At 37.7% G+C, this 17,342-nt stretch overlaps 1 protein-coding gene and 1 long non-coding RNA gene across 3 annotated transcripts in view; one reads left to right on the forward strand and one right to left on the reverse strand.

Annotated features, from left to right (window-relative positions):
* Positions 1 to 17,342, reverse strand: part of LOC139966074 (cyclin-dependent kinase 4-like) — a 27,945-nt gene continuing 10,603 nt past the window's right edge. The window contains exons 5-7 of the mRNA XM_071968742.1: positions 15,273 to 15,323; positions 8,266 to 8,401; positions 1 to 7,413 (exon numbers count right to left, since the gene is read on the reverse strand). Coding sequence (XP_071824843.1) covers positions 7,114 to 7,413; positions 8,266 to 8,401; positions 15,273 to 15,323 — 487 coding nt within the window. The 3' untranslated portion in view covers positions 1 to 7,113. The remainder of the gene's footprint in view (positions 7,414 to 8,265; positions 8,402 to 15,272; positions 15,324 to 17,342) is intronic.
* Positions 10,018 to 17,342, forward strand: part of LOC139966076 (uncharacterized) — a 17,762-nt gene continuing 10,437 nt past the window's right edge. Inside the window, exons 1-2 of one of the 2 annotated variants that reach the window (XR_011792452.1) lie at positions 10,018 to 13,251; positions 15,290 to 15,478. This is a non-coding gene — a long non-coding RNA (uncharacterized lncRNA). The remainder of the gene's footprint in view (positions 13,252 to 15,289; positions 15,479 to 17,342) is intronic. The other variant, XR_011792451.1, reaches the window with a different exon arrangement.

Raw genomic sequence — 17,342 nt, forward strand, 5'->3', positions numbered from 1 at the left:
TATTTTACAAAGTTTATTCCAAATTATCAAAAATTTCACAACACGATTTTGTCTGATTAACTTATCCAGTTCAGATTGTTGCAGAATCAATGAAAAAACAAAAAAAAAACAACATGCAGCATAAAAACGGTAAGAACTAGATTATAGCAAACTGCACCTGTTATGTCTGATTAGGAGAATTGATGATTGTCATACAGGCAGTGCACTACAAAACATGGCCACAACAAGCAACAAACAGGAAGCAAAATGTAAGTGATAATAATAATAATAATCATAATAAAACAGAAGTATTAAAATCTAGTACTAACAAATAATTGTGCATAATTGATGTGGTTGTCATGACTACATGAATTTAAATTGTATAAACTTGAGTAATAATTGGTTGAAAGGTAATCACAGGAGTACTGATAATTAATAAATCACCCTGGAATAGGTGCCAAGGAATAATTTGTATTAAGGAGGTAGAACCATAAATTTAACATACCACCCTAGGAAGACATAACTCAAGTTAAAAGATCAAGAATCAGAATTGCCATGAACTCATAATAATCACTTCTAATCTCAAAACTGGTTTCATCACCTTCAGTTTCTACAAACCCTATTGTTGAATGAACTTCTCTCACTGTACATTTTTGTCACTGCAAATGAGCTACAACCCTCATACTTCATTGCCAACAATATTGCAGCATAATAACTCCACCAACACTCTCACCTCAACAATCAAACCTAGATTATCTCATCTCAGCGCATCTCATCTCAGCGCATCTCATCTCAGGGCATCCCATCTCAGTGCATCTCATCTCAGCAAATCCCATCTCGGTGCATCTCAACTCAGCTCATCCCATCTCAGTGCATCCCATCTCAGTGCATCTCATCTCAGCGCATCCCATCTCAGTGCATCCCATCTCAGTGCATCTCAGCGCATCTCATCTCAGCCCATCTCAGCGCATCTCAACTCATTGCATCCCATCTCAGCGCATCTCATCTCAGCACATCTCATCTCAATGTATTCCACTTCAGGAATCATACCACATGGATCACACCTCACAGATCTGTCATACCTCAGCTCGAAGCCCTTAATGTATCCTACTCCAACACATCTCACCTCAGCAACGCATATCATTAGACGCCATCTTGACATACCCAACCTTTCCTATGACTGTTTTAATGGCTACAACTCACAACATGACCTGGTTCCTCAAGTTGTATAGTCTAACATTAATAATGAACTTTACAAAGGAGATTACAGTCATGGTAGGACTGTATGGTAAAATATAAATAAATGACGACTTGCATCACAGTTGAGTTACAGTAACTCATCACCATCAACACATAGCTGTCAAACGCTAAGTGTCAAAAAAGTTTTGTCAAATATTGCACATGTGCAGTTCTAGAGATTGGTATCAACACCATATCATGCATAGTTCATTAGCTGATGGACCTGTTATTGCATATCAATGATATCAGGGTAATTTTATTAAATTTGACTGTTTTAACATTTGAGTCATCAAGAGCTGAACAAAAGAATAAGTCAGCACAAGGAAATTGCCATGAAAAGCCAAGTCCCAACAGAATATTGTCATTCTGGAAGTAAGAGCTGTCTAAATCATCATTGAAATCCAATTAAAGTTATCATCATGGCCTAAACATGTCCAGTAAAATGACCTCCTGCAATCCTTCACTCACAAACCAAGTTTAAACTCAATTGTTAAGGACTTGGTGTTGGTAGAGTAAAATCACAACATTATAATTGTTACAACTCAGATGACCTGAGCTGTATATCATGACAAATCTGTCAAATTTCATCATATTTTGCAGCATCTAATCTTAGATGTATATCAGCTGGCAACGAAGGGAATTCATAAGCAATACAACAACAACAAAGGCATAGGAGATTCAACTGTATCGGTGATATCTTGAGGCTGGCAGCGATGGGAAAATATCTGGCTCGCTTAATTACTACCTGTCCTTGTATAACAAGGTTTTTCTCTTTCAGGACAGGGGAGTGGGGGAGGGGGAATGAGGTACAATATAAGGTGTAGCTGAGCGTGTTTTGTAACCCCCCTTCCCCCCCCCATCCACACCCTCCCAATGATCATTCACTATTGCAATGGTGGATATGATGATGTAATTTAGAAATTTGTCCACATAGGGGATAATGACGACTTGATTCCTTGATGCGGAAAATTCATGCTATGACTGAAGCTGCAAGACAAAATGTCACAGCTTACAATCTTGCACCCGCTTTAACACTCTGTTATTAAAAGTCACTGTTGATGGTTATAACATGGACAGTAAGGATAACTTCAAATTTGAAAGTACCCTGAGTAATTTCAATTTGATCTCTTTAGCTTCCTATTCATAGAAATAGCTTGAACCTAGTCAAGCTGTGATTTTTCACAACCACAGAAGTAGAGTTCATTTGTGGCTCACAGAGAAAGACAACCCAGATTGTTTGAATAGTTTCAGAGTTCATGAGGAAGAAGCATCATGTTGTACTAATTGATAAATTACTAGACTTCCAGTTAATACCTTCATCATTTTTGGCATGGGATTGTTACCTCAAGCTAAACACTTGTTTCTGGATTTTAAACTTGGGTACAGTATATATCCTTTAAACATAAAACCACCAAAACACTCAGAGATCCTCAAAATGATATCACTTTCCCTTAACGTTCATCGTCAGTACTGAAAATATGATGTCAATATGGAGGGTGGGGCTGGGAGAGGGGGGGATGAGTGGTGTCAAAATCAATATCATGTTCCTGGGATTTCCTGGAAAATATGGTTACCTTAACCAAGAGCTATGTCTTAATGTCGATCAGATAGGACCACTTTACTTGGATGTCAACCTCTACATCCCCCCAAACAATGTTAGGAGAGGTGGCAAGCAAAGGCCTTTGGTCATCCCAGGAAGTATTAGGTCCAAGATTAGCAACCACCAAGGAGCTACTAACATATTTGACTGAACAATTGTGCAACAGCTTGGAGTTGTACCCAGTTGTTCACAGCCTGCATAGTTACTAACATTGTGGCACGTACGTTTGGAAAGCAACTTATGCTAGCTTGAGAGACTACAATATAAACTACAATGGTCACGAATCACGCATCAAATATGCAATAAAAGTTAATAAAAGAAAACAATATTTTACAAAATTACCTTTTTTTTAAGTACTAATCTTGGGTAAAAATGATGATTACAGACATTAGCCCTAAATTCAAGCATATCCTGATATATCCTGATTAAATACCGATTAATCTATTTATTACTAGCATACTAGAGTAACAGATGATGCTAAACATTTGACCTGCTAAGTATTACCACTAACAATTAAGTCTGTAATTAACTACTAATTAAATCAGACAAATACTAAGTACTGTACGTGTGTGCTCTTTCTGATTAAAAACAATAGAAACTAATCTATTAAAGGACTGTCTAGAGATCTGTATATATAGCAAGACCGGAAATCCGTTACTGATGCAGGCGGTTGTCACGTTTACTCCTACATGACCTCATGACATCATAGCTTAATTATAATACAGATGTTCATATCTATCGCTTTACAAAAGTTTAAAATTCAAGGCACTGTGTTGGTAGTATTAGACTTCTCTTGTGGTTAGCTTGTTTGAATGAACATTTTCATTGCATGGTGTTCCTACTTACCATACCTGTCTAGTACATAGTAACCTACCACATAATAGCAACATCCAACACTTTTACTATTACATTCAAATTTAAATATTGGAAGCATACATAGGAATGAATTTGAGAGTACACTTTAAGAGGAAACTTAAAGATCATAACATTACTAAACACTTTCAATAGTACAATTAACTTGGCACCAATTAATGCTGAAGTTACAATTTCTTCAACCTTAAAAAAATGATGGTATTAAATTACACTGAATTAATGGAAACAACGGACAACAAGATGTATGGTGATATTAATATTAATGTAGTATGAATATGAAAACTGTATTTGAACCTGATCATGCATGGCAGCAGCAGCTAATGTATCATTTGAATGTTACCATGGCAACAAAAGTATCAAGTAGGTGTGAAAACATCAAGTATCTTAATAACTTTAAGGTTTGCTCACCAAATTACAACTGTTAGAAATAGCAAGACATACACATCAACCGTAAGAAAAAGGATATGTTCAACATAATTTGCTGAGTTTATAACTGATATGTGTTCATTACTGCATCAAAATATGTTAGAGAGACCACAAGAACGGTCACAAAATGATTAAAACTATCACACCTGTAGAACTGTTACCAATGAAGTTTCTACCATCAGAACTACAAATCCTTCCATGGCCTAATTTGAAATCACCCAACATCTTCAACAAACAGTGCTAGATTCTTCAGGAAAGCAGTTTAAAGCATTGTAGCAAACTAAAATTTGGATCCAACGCTTATGTTTAATCTGTAACTGTAAAGTCAGGTTCACTGCTATGCCATTCTATTAAACAAAACAATTATTTCCAACTGGTGAATACAAGTTAAGACAAATGAGATGATATTCAAACTGGGAACATTTTTTAAAATTTGATTTGAGAAGAAAGACAATCTGTTTTGCTTGCTCAGAGCAAAACTATGGAAGTTTTGTAAAATGAACACAAAACTATAGCAAAAAGATTGAAAATGTCTTAAATTCATGTTAACAGGTTGGTTGCAAGGTTTATTGTATTTGAATAAACTGGAAATATTAGATCCTTTAATAAACACAGCAAATTGGCTTCAACTTGGATTATATTTCACAAGTAAAAATATTGTCAACAAGAATCTTACTGGAATCAATAATTAAAATTACCAAGTACAATTTTTTTATTTTTTTTTATTTTTATAAAAATATACTTTTGCAAGCATCATTTACGAGCTTCCTTACAGCCACAAAAAGGAATTTTTTTAAAAGTTTACTTTCACAATTCAACAGATCAAGGTTTTTTTCTTGTAATGTGTAAAGTTCCAATTGGAATGCATAAGTTTATAAAGTTCAACCCCAAACTTATTAACAATAGCATAATACACTATTAAATATGGATGCTTCAGGTAGGAAAGACAAATATTATTGATGTTTCTTCCTTCCAGAGATAATAAATAAGACACATTCCAAACATCCTGATGACACTGAGATATAGTAATTATGTAAAAAGGCAACATTGTGTTTAATTGAGAAATACAAATAGAAAATGAGAATGATTTGCATGATGCTGTAATGTTTTGTCTTTCACATCTGCCCACCCCCACTCCTCCCCTCCTCTTCTCCACCTTCCAGACTCTGATAGTACTCTCAGTATCCACAATAAATTGAAGCAACAAACCATCCGATGTCTAAATCTGACTCCACATGTAGACATAGCCAGGACATAAACAAGTTGGTATAGCATTTCCTGGCATCTAATATGGTTCAGTACGCCATACAGAGCAATGATTTACCACAGCAATGTATTAAAGCCAAACTTGAAGTAAACTGACAATCTCTCAAAGTGTTTTCTACTAATGTCCCATTCAGAAAATTGTGTAATAAGAGGTACAAGAATGACAACATCACTGCTTATTGATACTTCTGTATATAAACAGCCACTGATCTTTTCATTCCACAATTTCTTCAGAATATGTAAAATATGTGAAAGAAAGTGGATATATGTAGCACAGTGTAGAAGTGAAATACATGACAAACATGGCAATGGTAGTTATATTTGCCAGTCAAATTGTTTTGGTCTTCAGATACCACAAGAAGTATTGCACACCAGTGTGATAGTCAGTACTGTGTTCTAGTAAAGGTTTCCTTGTGCATACTGATTTACATCATACATGTACATTATTAACAGAACACTATCCAAGCAAAATCAAATGCAAACTGCCTATGAATGCAAGATGTAAAAAGAGAAGTAATTGTCAGCTAAATGGTACTGGATAGTGTAAGTTATTAGGGAGCAATAAGGCATATTTATGTAAGCATAACTTCCTTCCTTTATTATGGCTTTACCTTAATGATGTAAGGGCTTAACGATGGCAGCAGATATATTTCTTAATCACATTATGTCAGATTATTGTGAGAACTCTTGCTTAATGATCACAAGATGTTCCAATGAATATCACCAGTAAAAAGGGTTTCTTAGAAATGCATAATGTTGGCAAGCAGACTATTAGCTTTAGTACACTGGAAAAAGTGGTAATAAATTATGAAAAAAAAGTCAGTGTTTGCAACAACAAAAAAACAGTACACCATGCTTAAGCTGACCTGAATTCACAGTGATGTCATCAACTGTCCTTAAATTAAATAAACACAAAAACAAAGCAGGAGTAACAGACACAATCCATACCTCCTTCAGCTGCAGTGTATTCCTGAATTACCATATTGGATTCACCCGCATTAAAATATCAGAGACATAAATTACATTTGGTCTGCATACACAATTCACATCATGTACTTGCAACCGACAAATTGAACACGTTTTGGTAGTTTTCACAACAGCTACCATCAGAACAGATGCATCATTTTACAAAATTCCTATTCTCATAAGAGCATGGGAATTTTGATATGGTGCTATCACTCAACGGTCCTGCAGTTCTGAAATAGACTTGTAATGGATGCACACACTCAGATGCTTAAAAAATTATAAAAATACAAAATAATATAGGAATGGGTACAGTCTGTACAACCAAACATCGTAATGAATGTTTGCAGCATTTAGTACATTTACCACTGATGTATTATACTCATACAGTACTGCTTTTATGTTTTATGACAGGGGCACCCAGCCATTAATGGTGGGATGCAACAAGTTACTCTACATGGCCTAAGAGACCCCCTCCCACCCCCTTCTTTTTGAAAATAGAAAAAACAAAGGTGAACAATTTATGAGGTTAATTCTGTGCTTTCTGATTATCATTATAACATTACGTAAAAACAAAAAGACTATGCAGTTTTCCCATCATCGCTCTTGTCTACATAGACTTGTAGATTATAAAAGTAGAAATTATCTAAACAAAGCAAGTAAATACTTACCTAAACACTAAGAACATTCAAAATCAGCTGTGTATTTGTTAGGCCCTCCAGTAGACCACCCGTGTAGTTTGGTACAAGACGGAAAAATGGCTAACTCTAAGATTGTGATTCAGCACTTTTCTTGGAGGAGGATGCGGTCAAAGAAACGGCAGGCGTCGATGTGTCACTCTTCTCCGTTTCTTCTGTTTCTTTTGTCGTTCCTTCATCTCCGTTGCCATGGTTATCGTCGTCGTCGTCATCATCATCATCATCATCATCTTCCTCCTCCTCCTCCTCTTCATCTGATTCTTCTTCTTCATCTTCCTCATCGCTCTCATCATCGCCATCTTTGAAGTAGCTGTGGTTCAGGGCCTCGGCAGCAGTGATTCGAATGTTTGGATCAAAGGTCAGGAGACGCTGTAAATCAAACAGGGACCAAGAGATTCCTTGTTTTATAGCAACAAAGTAACTGTGGAGGTGTGGGGTAGGGGGGGTGGCAGGGTGGGAAAGGTTAGTAACCGTGGTGGGAGACACTCCACATCAACATCATGTGATATGAAGCAATGTTACTTGTGTCAGCAGATGCTATCAATCAAACAGAGATCAAGAGATTTCCTAATAATAAAGAGAAGTTTGACTTAAATTTTGCAGCCTCAGTTGGGGGGGGGGTGGGAGGGTTGCAGTAAGATTTCTGACCCTGGTGACATATCACATTATAAAAGCTTCAGAAACATCAACATGTAGAATAGAACTGACATTTAGGAAATTGCAGTTCTTTGGCATAAGCTACAAGAGAAAGTGTGACATTGGAAACAAACATTAGGAACAGATAACTGATAACTTGCAGAATGCTTTCAAAGTGGAAATATTGTTAGTGATAATAACTGAAAAGTCATCAACAACCAACAAACGTCTCTTAACATATGAAATGCACCAAAGTTATCATCCATTTTCATATCATAGCTTGGTAAATGACTTCACCATCTTAGCAGATAAATACTCTGTCTGAATGTACCAGTAACGTCTGGCTAGGCTTACAATCTACTTATGTAACTTAAGCAATTAATACACAACTACCTGCTACATAAGTTTGCCATGAAGTGATTCTTCTCAAACAAACACTTTGGGGGTTGGAGGGGTTTGTGGGTTGGAGGGGTTTGGGGGTTGGAGAGGTTTGGGGGGTTAGAGGGGTTTGGGGGTTGGAGAGGTTTGGGGGTTGGAGGGGTTTGGGGGTGTTTAGCTCAGATAGGCTATCTACCAAGGACCTACCTTTAGTAAGTCTTCAGCCGATGGCGACAAGTTGTAGATGACCTCCCGGAAAAGACGAGGAGCAGATACAGAGAAGGAGGTCCATGGGATGGAAACGTCTTCTGGCCACTCACTTCTATCAGGCAAGCCGATTACACTAGAGACAAGAAATATCAAACTCATGAGATTATTGCTCTAAGGATGACTAAAGGACATCATCCTTTAGTTTCATCTCAGTTTCTTATTTTAATTATCAAATAGCAAACCAACATGGCTGTCACACAGCTGTCCTTTGTATTCATTTGGCATATTTGAACTGTATGTCAAACAAAACTTCAACTAAAGTCTCTTTCTTTGAATTTGTTTTCCTTTGCAAATATAAATACAAACATTTACAACTAATCTCAATTCTCATTCTTAAATTAAGGTCGACCAGAATAATAGATATTTCTCTGTATTTTCTAACTCCTGTAATGATTGCCTGTGTCATACCAGACTGCGGCAACATTCCAGATCAAAAGGAAACTCAATGATGAGAAATTCAATCAACTGTAATACAGAAGAACAAAAGAATTAAGCTTCAGAACAAAACGTGAGTTTGTAAACAAAAATGCAATAGCGCCACTAGGGAATTTCCTGATGTTGATTACACCACACAGCCATTCGGGCGCCTACACTTTCATAGCCTAGATACAATGATGCACTGAGCAAACAAACAGTATTAAAAGAAAGTAATTATGTGTTTTACGAGAACAGTTGAATTATATAATCTGCTTATTGCTGCTAACATCTTTGGAGTATGTTTGAAGAAGACTATCAATTTCAGTAATTGCAACTTATTTCGAAAATTATGTTTATCAATTTGAACAGAGGAAATGTATGGGAATTGGTGAGTATGGGCATGTCATAGTGTTTTTAATTATCATAAAGGAGCATATTAATAATGAATGTTACTCGTTTTCATTTCAGTTTATTACATAATAAATTATAGACTCATTTCTAGGAAGTGGCATCAGTAATTTAGCTAGGAGAGTACAACCAGTGGTGCATGCACCTTCCAACATTTACAAAGCATCCCAAACTCCGACATGCAAACTAATGAGTCAATCCTCATAATCTCTTCTATCTCCCCCCCCCATCATGAACACACCCCCCTTCCCTACTCCTCCCACCCCAGTACACAAAGTCACCAGCTGCCAAAAGACAAAGTTAATCACTATGCAATCTTGAAATACTAAACACTTAATGAATTTCATTATTTCATTTAATTATATATTTGATCCAATCACAAGAACAGTATACAATTAACAAAGTATGAAAACACAAAGCAGATCAGGATGTACAAAAGGAAACCAAATTCCTGTTGCCCGGAGGCCTGTTCACCCTTACAATAAGAGACTTGGAACTAAAATAAATATAAGTGGTCAGTATGACTGAAATTATTTATCTAAGAAAATCCAGGAAAACAGACATGGAATGAAATAATTCCCAAAATGGCTTCGTAGAATTTATAATACCATATGAAAACATATTGACTATATACAAATAATCTGTGGAACTAAGTGGCATATTCTACACATCTGTGTTGCTCTACCAATTCAGTTAGTTGCACAGACATGTATTTTTGAAAGTTAATCAGTTGAAATCAATACTGTTCAAACCCTGTGCACTACAATGTACTGAATGAGAAGAAGTGTTGGAAGGGGAAGGATAAAGGTGAAGGAAAGAGATCAGGAATATGGAATAGAGGGGGGAGGGGTGGGGAAGGTGAAGGGGCCAAGGAAGGGGACAATTGTGAAGTGGTGTATTTATTGGCAGACACAACTGAGGATGCAAACATTTTTCTTTTTGTCTGTGCAGGATTAAAGGGAGGGAAGGCAGGATCATGTGACATAAAATAGACACATACATAAACAATAGGTTAGAAGACTACAGGCCTAACATTGTTGCCGAAACTGTTAATATGATGCAAACTTCATTTGATCAAATCTCTACAGTGACTGTTAGTTTAGTTTAGTAGAAAAAAAGTATCAGGAGGGACACTCAAGTCACCATCAAGGACCCTATAGGAGAGAAGAAACTAGAGCACCAATGGTGCAGAAGCTCATACCTTTTTGAACTTAAAATGTAGGGCCCACAAAACTTTATGGCCCACCAAATTTCAGGCCATTTTTCAGATTCCACCAATTTTGGGCCCATGAGGGATAACCCCCCCCCCCTCCTTTAGCAGAATCCTGGCCACACCACTGGCTATAATTCCTATTTTCCCCCTTTAAATCCTATTTTACCCACTCTCTCAAACAATACCACTGACCTACCCTATTAAACTTTCTCCCCTCTACCTGAGCAGACCTGAAGCACTCCTTGCCAAAATTTTGGCTGGCTGCCTACAATACCTCAGGCTCAAAGACTTCTAAGAATCGGCAAGTGCTGATTGGCTATAGGGCTCTCATGCTTACAGTTCGACAGTTAATAACAACTCCCAGTCCTGCTTTAATTCCACTAACAGCCTCTGCAGAGCTTAACCACAAATGTAAACAAACACTGTAGAGACTGGGAGACAAATTAAAGGAGCTTTGGCAAAAAGTGAAGGCTCAGATTTTTTTAAACAATGGGGATTAATTGTAATTAATTAACTTTTGACCAAAAATTATTAGGCATCACCTAATTCATACACAATCCAACAATCATCAGTTCAACTTTGAATATGATCCATCAAAATCTTGAGATTGAGATATTTGAAAATATTACAAAGAATGACCCCCGATGACCCCCTAAATGACATTTGACCTCAATTTTCCGAACACCCCTCGTAACTCTCATCCTGAGGAACGTTGTGACCAAGTTTCATTATAACTGGCCATACACTGTACGAACAGGAGCAATTTGAAAATATAGGGCCGCGGCCCGGGCCACAAAAGACCCCAAGTTGATCTTTGATCTCAAATTCATGAACACCCTGAAGGTAAAACTTCCATAGTACTATCGTGACAAACCCTCAACATTGTACCTTGGAATCTGTAGGAGAAGAAGCATTTTGCGTATTTCCACAAAATGGCCCATTACGGCCCACATGTGACCTTTGACCCCAAATTTTGGACCATCTCTGATGGCCCTATACCCAATGGTCCTTGTGTCCAAGTTTCATGAAATTCCATCAAACACTGTGCGAGTGGGAGCGGTTTTACCAATTGTTGACGGATAGAGTGATAGAGTGATAGAATGATAGAGTGATAGAGGCCGCACTGTAACAATAGCTCACACCAGCATGCTGGTATGAGCTAAAAACTGAAGACACAAACACTCTGACCCGATTACAATGCTTAAAGTGCTTGTCCAAAGCATTCTTAAACCCATTCACACTACTTGCAAACTGTACAACTTTCTCAGGCAAACCTTTCCACTCATTCACAACCCTATTAGAAAATAAGTTATGCCGAATATTATCCATAGCTAGCGCATGACTCATTAAAGTCTCTACATAAATAGTGGTTGCTTAGCTGCAGCTAGCAATAATAACAATAGAGTGCAGTAACTGTTATTTCAACTACCTTAGAGTCACAAAGACAAATATCACTTTATCTGGATTTTAGAACTTCCAGTAAATTTATAATCTTTTTGCACTGTTCAAACTCTGGTCAGTTAGACTTATCCAGATGTAACCAATCAAGCATAAATTCAGTTTGTGGCCTATTGTATGTTCAATACAATGGCAAGCATAATGGATAGAATACCTAAACTAAGTATCATTGTTCAATATTAACAGCTAGGTAGCTTATGATATGATGAGGCAATATACCAACTCAAGGGGAAACATACTGCTATTAATGATTTCCTTACAGATCAATTAAATGTGAAACAGATGTGAATAAATTTTAGTCACAAAGAAAAACAAAACCTTGTCAAATAAGTCAATAGCGCCATCATTCCTATGGATCACATGAATGCATCATAGTACATAGTCGACTCTTTAGAGCTGAGCACAGAAAAATAGAAAATATCTAAAAAACAATTTTTACCAACAACTTCGTTCTCTTAGATTATGTTTTAGAAAGATCAAGATCATCTGCTGGCCGATGTCTACATTTTTTGGAATATCTTTGAGAGACTATTCACTCAATGCAGTACATTTCGTCATTTAGTAATGACTGGTGTAAACAAAAGTAAGTAGGAAGTAAGCAGTCAATGGTGAGTATACAAGGAAACTATTATTACTGTAACGAACACATTCACTGTTATTGCAATCATAGTTCGTCACAAGATCATATCAATATTCCCACATACGAAATGCTTCTTGCTTGCCCAGGCATTTCTGCTTTGAAAATGAGATTAGGGATGGGGAAGGTGAAGTCAGTTATATAGCTTGATATGTGCTGGACAGTGCTTGCCCCTGTGAAGTTACTTAGCTGTCAAGTTTTCGACCAGTTCTTGTTGAAACACAATCAAGAGACTTACTAGTGCATAATCCCTATCATTAGGTCAGATAATAATCGTAGGATGATAAGAATGTTAGAATGATACATGTTTGGACCATCCTTGACCCCAGCATGACTGATCTGAGCAAAATCTCATTAGAACCAGTGTATTCATGAATTAAACGATTAGTTTCATTGTAACTGACATTGACAGACATGAAGTAAAAATATCTACTTCCTCTACGTTGCAATAATGAAATATAAGATTTCAATGCAACGCTTTTTTGCAGGTATATCTCTCTGTGGGAATAATCTGCTTAACGTATTCTCAAACTAGTAAAGGATAATCAGACACAAGAAAGAAAATTCCAGCTTTGTTCATTCCTCATGTACATGAATGAAAACTATCCTATAGTTGGTATGATTCATGTGACTGTGTGACATAATCAGCAAACGCACATAGCCTGTTAAATACCTAGGTACAGTAAGTGTGCATTGCATACAATCTAGATATGATACAGCATGTACGTTAGAACAACCGTCATCGCTAATGCAACATCGAGTTCAGCAGTTTATGTGTGGTTTCTCTGAAGTAAGTATCTAAATTTCTGACATAATTTTCAAATGATTCTAAAGTTTTTGAAGACATGTCCTATATTGAATCATATTAGGTCTACTGGCAATTGCACGATTGTGTAGTAAACCTACTGGAGGCATAGGCACTGTTGCTATGGTAGGCTAGTAGTGACAGGGTACGTATGCTAAGATGTGAGACACTGAGAGAGACATGCTGCTTGTCGTTTGTCGGTGTCATAGTAAACCTAGGCTAGGCTGTTGTATCACAGTTGATTTCTACAAGAAGGTGACTGTATTCTCTCTACACAACCACAAGTAGATTGATAGACATTCTTAAATAGATACTGGACTACACAACCACAAGTAGATTGATTGGCATTCTTAAATAGATACTGGACTACACAACCACAAGTAGATTGATAGGCATTCTTAAATAGATACTGGACTACACAACAACAAGTAGATTGATTGGCATTCTTAAATAGATACTGGACTACACAACCACAAGTAGATTGATAGGCATTCTTAAATAGATACTGGACTACACAACAACAAGTAGATTGATTGGCATTCTTAAATAGATACTGGACTACACAACCACAAGTAGATTGATAGGCATTCTTAAATAGATACTGGACTACACAACCACAAGTAGATTGATAGGCATTCTTAAATAGATACTGGACTACACAACAACAAGTAGATTGATTGGCATTCTTAAATAGATACTGGACTACACAACCACAAGTAGATTGATAGGCATTCTTAAATAGATACTGGACTACACAACTACAAGTAGATTGATAGGCATTCTTAAATAGATACTGGACTACACAACCACAAGTAGATTGATAGGCATTCTTATATAGATACTGGACTACACAACCACAATTAGATTGATAGGCATTCTTAAATAGATACTGGACTACACAACCACAAGTAGATTGATTGGCATTCTTAAATAGATACTGGACTACACAACTACAAGTAGATTGATAGGCATTCTTAAATAGATACTGGACTACACAACCACAGGTAGATTGATAGGCATTCTTAAATAGATACTGGACTACACAACCACAAGTAGATTGATAGGCATTCTTAAATAGATACTGGACTACACAACCACAAGTAGATTGATAGACATTCTTAAATAGATACTGGACTACACAACCACAAGTAGATTGATAGGCATTCCTTGCAAATTCTAGAAGACCTGCTACAGCTGCATGCATTTCAAAAGAAATTATGTTATTATCATTATATTATGGAAAGGGCAATGCACAGAAAGAAGTGATATTAGTGATTTGTTCCAGCACCAGAAATACATGAAGACAGCTAGTGTACAGATGAATATCTCTGTCATGTACACACCCAGGTGCTTTAATTCAGAATGCAGATTTGCAAGCAAGAGGAATTGGACAGTGTGCCCGTGGTGGGTCTTTGGGGGAATAGTGTTCCCATAGTGGGTATTGGGAATAGTGTTCCCGTAGTGGGTCAACGGGGAATAGTGTTCCCGTAGTGGGTCATTGGGGCATAGTATTCCCTTAGTGGGTCATTGGAGGAATAGTGTTCCCGTAGTGGGTCATTGGGGGTATAGTGTTCCTGCAGTGGGTCATCAGGGAATAGTCTTCCCGTAGTGGGTCATTGGGGGCATAGTGCTCCCATCGTGAGTCATTGGGGGCATAATGCTAAATGCTACCAAGTTTGGCAGGTTAGGTTGATGGCAAAGTGCAAGAGTTGATTGCAGACAGGTTAGAGAGGAATGAAGTATATCCAAACATTGGCTAAATCACTAAGATAAGCTTTGATGTGTTTCTTGAATGGAAGTACATGCCAATCTAGGTATCAATTGATTTTCTAAAGTTAAACAGTTAAGACCCAATCTGATGGCTATTACCATAATCTAGTGAATGCTAGTCATGCTCTGACAAAACCTACCGAGTTTGAAACAGTGTGATCAAAACGAAACCAAAAGATAAACATGACTTCTGAGAAATCAAGTCCCCAGATGGATGTTTTAATGCTTATACTCACTCAAAAATCTTTCTCAGTTGGTCGATATCAGATTTCCCACAGAAGAGTGGCCTGTGAAGAAAGCAAATCAAGAGAAACTTGAAAGGTATGTCAGCCTACGCAGTCCAGATTCAAATGAAACATTAAGTACTGATCTTGTGTCATTGGTGAAAGCTGCTGGTTGCTATGCTGTGATGTAACATATTCCACCACACCGATATATACATGTAGGTACCTAGGTTAGTTTTAATGGATTAGTACGACAATTCATGAACAATAAATTTACCAAGGTCTGTAACATTTTATGAACAGATATCAAAACATAGACAAGATTTTATAACATTTTGATGGCAAATGTACCAAGCCAGCTGGCAGCAAAAGCCTGTGAAGAGGATGAAGAAGAAAGGGTGGGGGAGGGGGTTGGATAGTCTGGAAAGGAACAGTGTTGCCTTGAAAATGGTGTACCTCCCAAAAAAATGTTAATAACCCTCCAGAAACCATTACAGCAATCTACGGACATTTTACTACAAACTAAGGCCAGGAATTCTTGATACCATCAACATTTGTACAATTTGCCCAGGTGACAAAGTTATTGAAATGTGTAAATCTATTATTATGTATCTTCTATATGAAACATTCTAACATTTGCTGTATGGCTGATACTGTACCTGATACTGGCTGCAGTGCATTCTATATATCTTATGGCAAGACCATGGGAGTACCAGTAAAAGTTCCTTTTGGTGAAAGTACAAACACAAGTACAAGGTTCTAAGTACTATCAAAGCTTAGCACGAACTAGTACAGGTTACTATGCCAGGATCCGAGTATGAGAACAGAATTCATAACAAAACAAATTCTGGCCTATTGTAACATTACAGAACGGCCAGGTCGATAACGCGGAAATGCGGAAACCGCGGAAATCGATAAACCGGGTTCGGTAATAGAGATACCGGGTTCGATATCAACGGTTTCCGCGGTTTCCGCGTTATCGACCTTGCTATATAGCAAGGTCGAAAACGCGGAAACCGCGGAAACGAGAGGAATTTGTCAAGGGAGGGTGACAAAGTCTTTTCTTTGGGCGCATTTCAGCCTATATTCGCCAAAAAGGGGTGCGGGTTTAAAGCTATTTCAGTAAATGTAGGTCGAAAACGCGGAAATCGTACTTTTACAATGGACGAGTTAGATTATTTTGTCAAGGGAGGATAAAGACGTTTTTTGAGCGCATTTCAGCCAATATGCGCCAGGAGGGGTGGGAAAGGGCTAAGGTTTTTTTTTTTTATACTAAATGCAGGTCGCAAACGCGGAAATGTTTTTGTACACAATGAATGGCGAAACTAGAGGATTTGTCAAGGCTGAGGGTGAAGAGTTTTCGGCGCATTTCAGTCAATATGCGCCAGGAAGGTGATGGAGTTGTAGGCTTTTCCCCTAAATGCAGGTCGCAAACACGGAAATGTTTTTAACAAAGGCGGAACTAGAGGAGTTTGCCAAGGGAGGGAAATGAAGTGTTTTTGGCCGGCGCATTTCAGCCAATATGCGCCAGCAAAGGTGTGGGGATGTGGTTTGAGGCTTTTACACTAAATACAGGTCGAAAATGCGGAAATGTTTTTAACAAAGGCGGAACTAGGGGAGTTTGTCAAGGGAGGGTGAAAAAGTGTTTTGGCGCATTTCAGCTGTAATGCGCCAAGAAGGGGTGGGGTAAAATAATTTATTTTACTAAAAGCCGGTCGAAAACGCGGAATTGTTTTTTACAATGGCGAAACAAGAGAAACTAGGCACGGTGAAGATGTTTTCTGAGCGTATTTCAGCCAATATGCGCCACGAGGGGGTGCGGGAGGGGTGTAGCCTTTTTTAATACTAAATGCAGGTCGAAAACGCGGAAATGTTTTTAACAAAGGGTGAACTAGGGGAGCTCGCTAAGGGAGGGAAATGAAGTGTTTTGGCCGGCGCATGTCAGCCAATATGCGCCAGCAAAGGTCTGGGGAGGTGGGTTGAGGCTGTTACACTAAATACAGGTCGAAAACGCGGAAATGTTTTTTTAACAATGGTGAAACTAGAGGATTTTGTGGTGGTTATTCCAGACATTAATCAAAG

This window comes from Apostichopus japonicus, chromosome 4 (genome assembly GCF_037975245.1).
Source record: "Apostichopus japonicus isolate 1M-3 chromosome 4, ASM3797524v1, whole genome shotgun sequence".
Taxonomy (NCBI): domain Eukaryota; kingdom Metazoa; phylum Echinodermata; class Holothuroidea; order Aspidochirotida; family Stichopodidae; genus Apostichopus; species Apostichopus japonicus.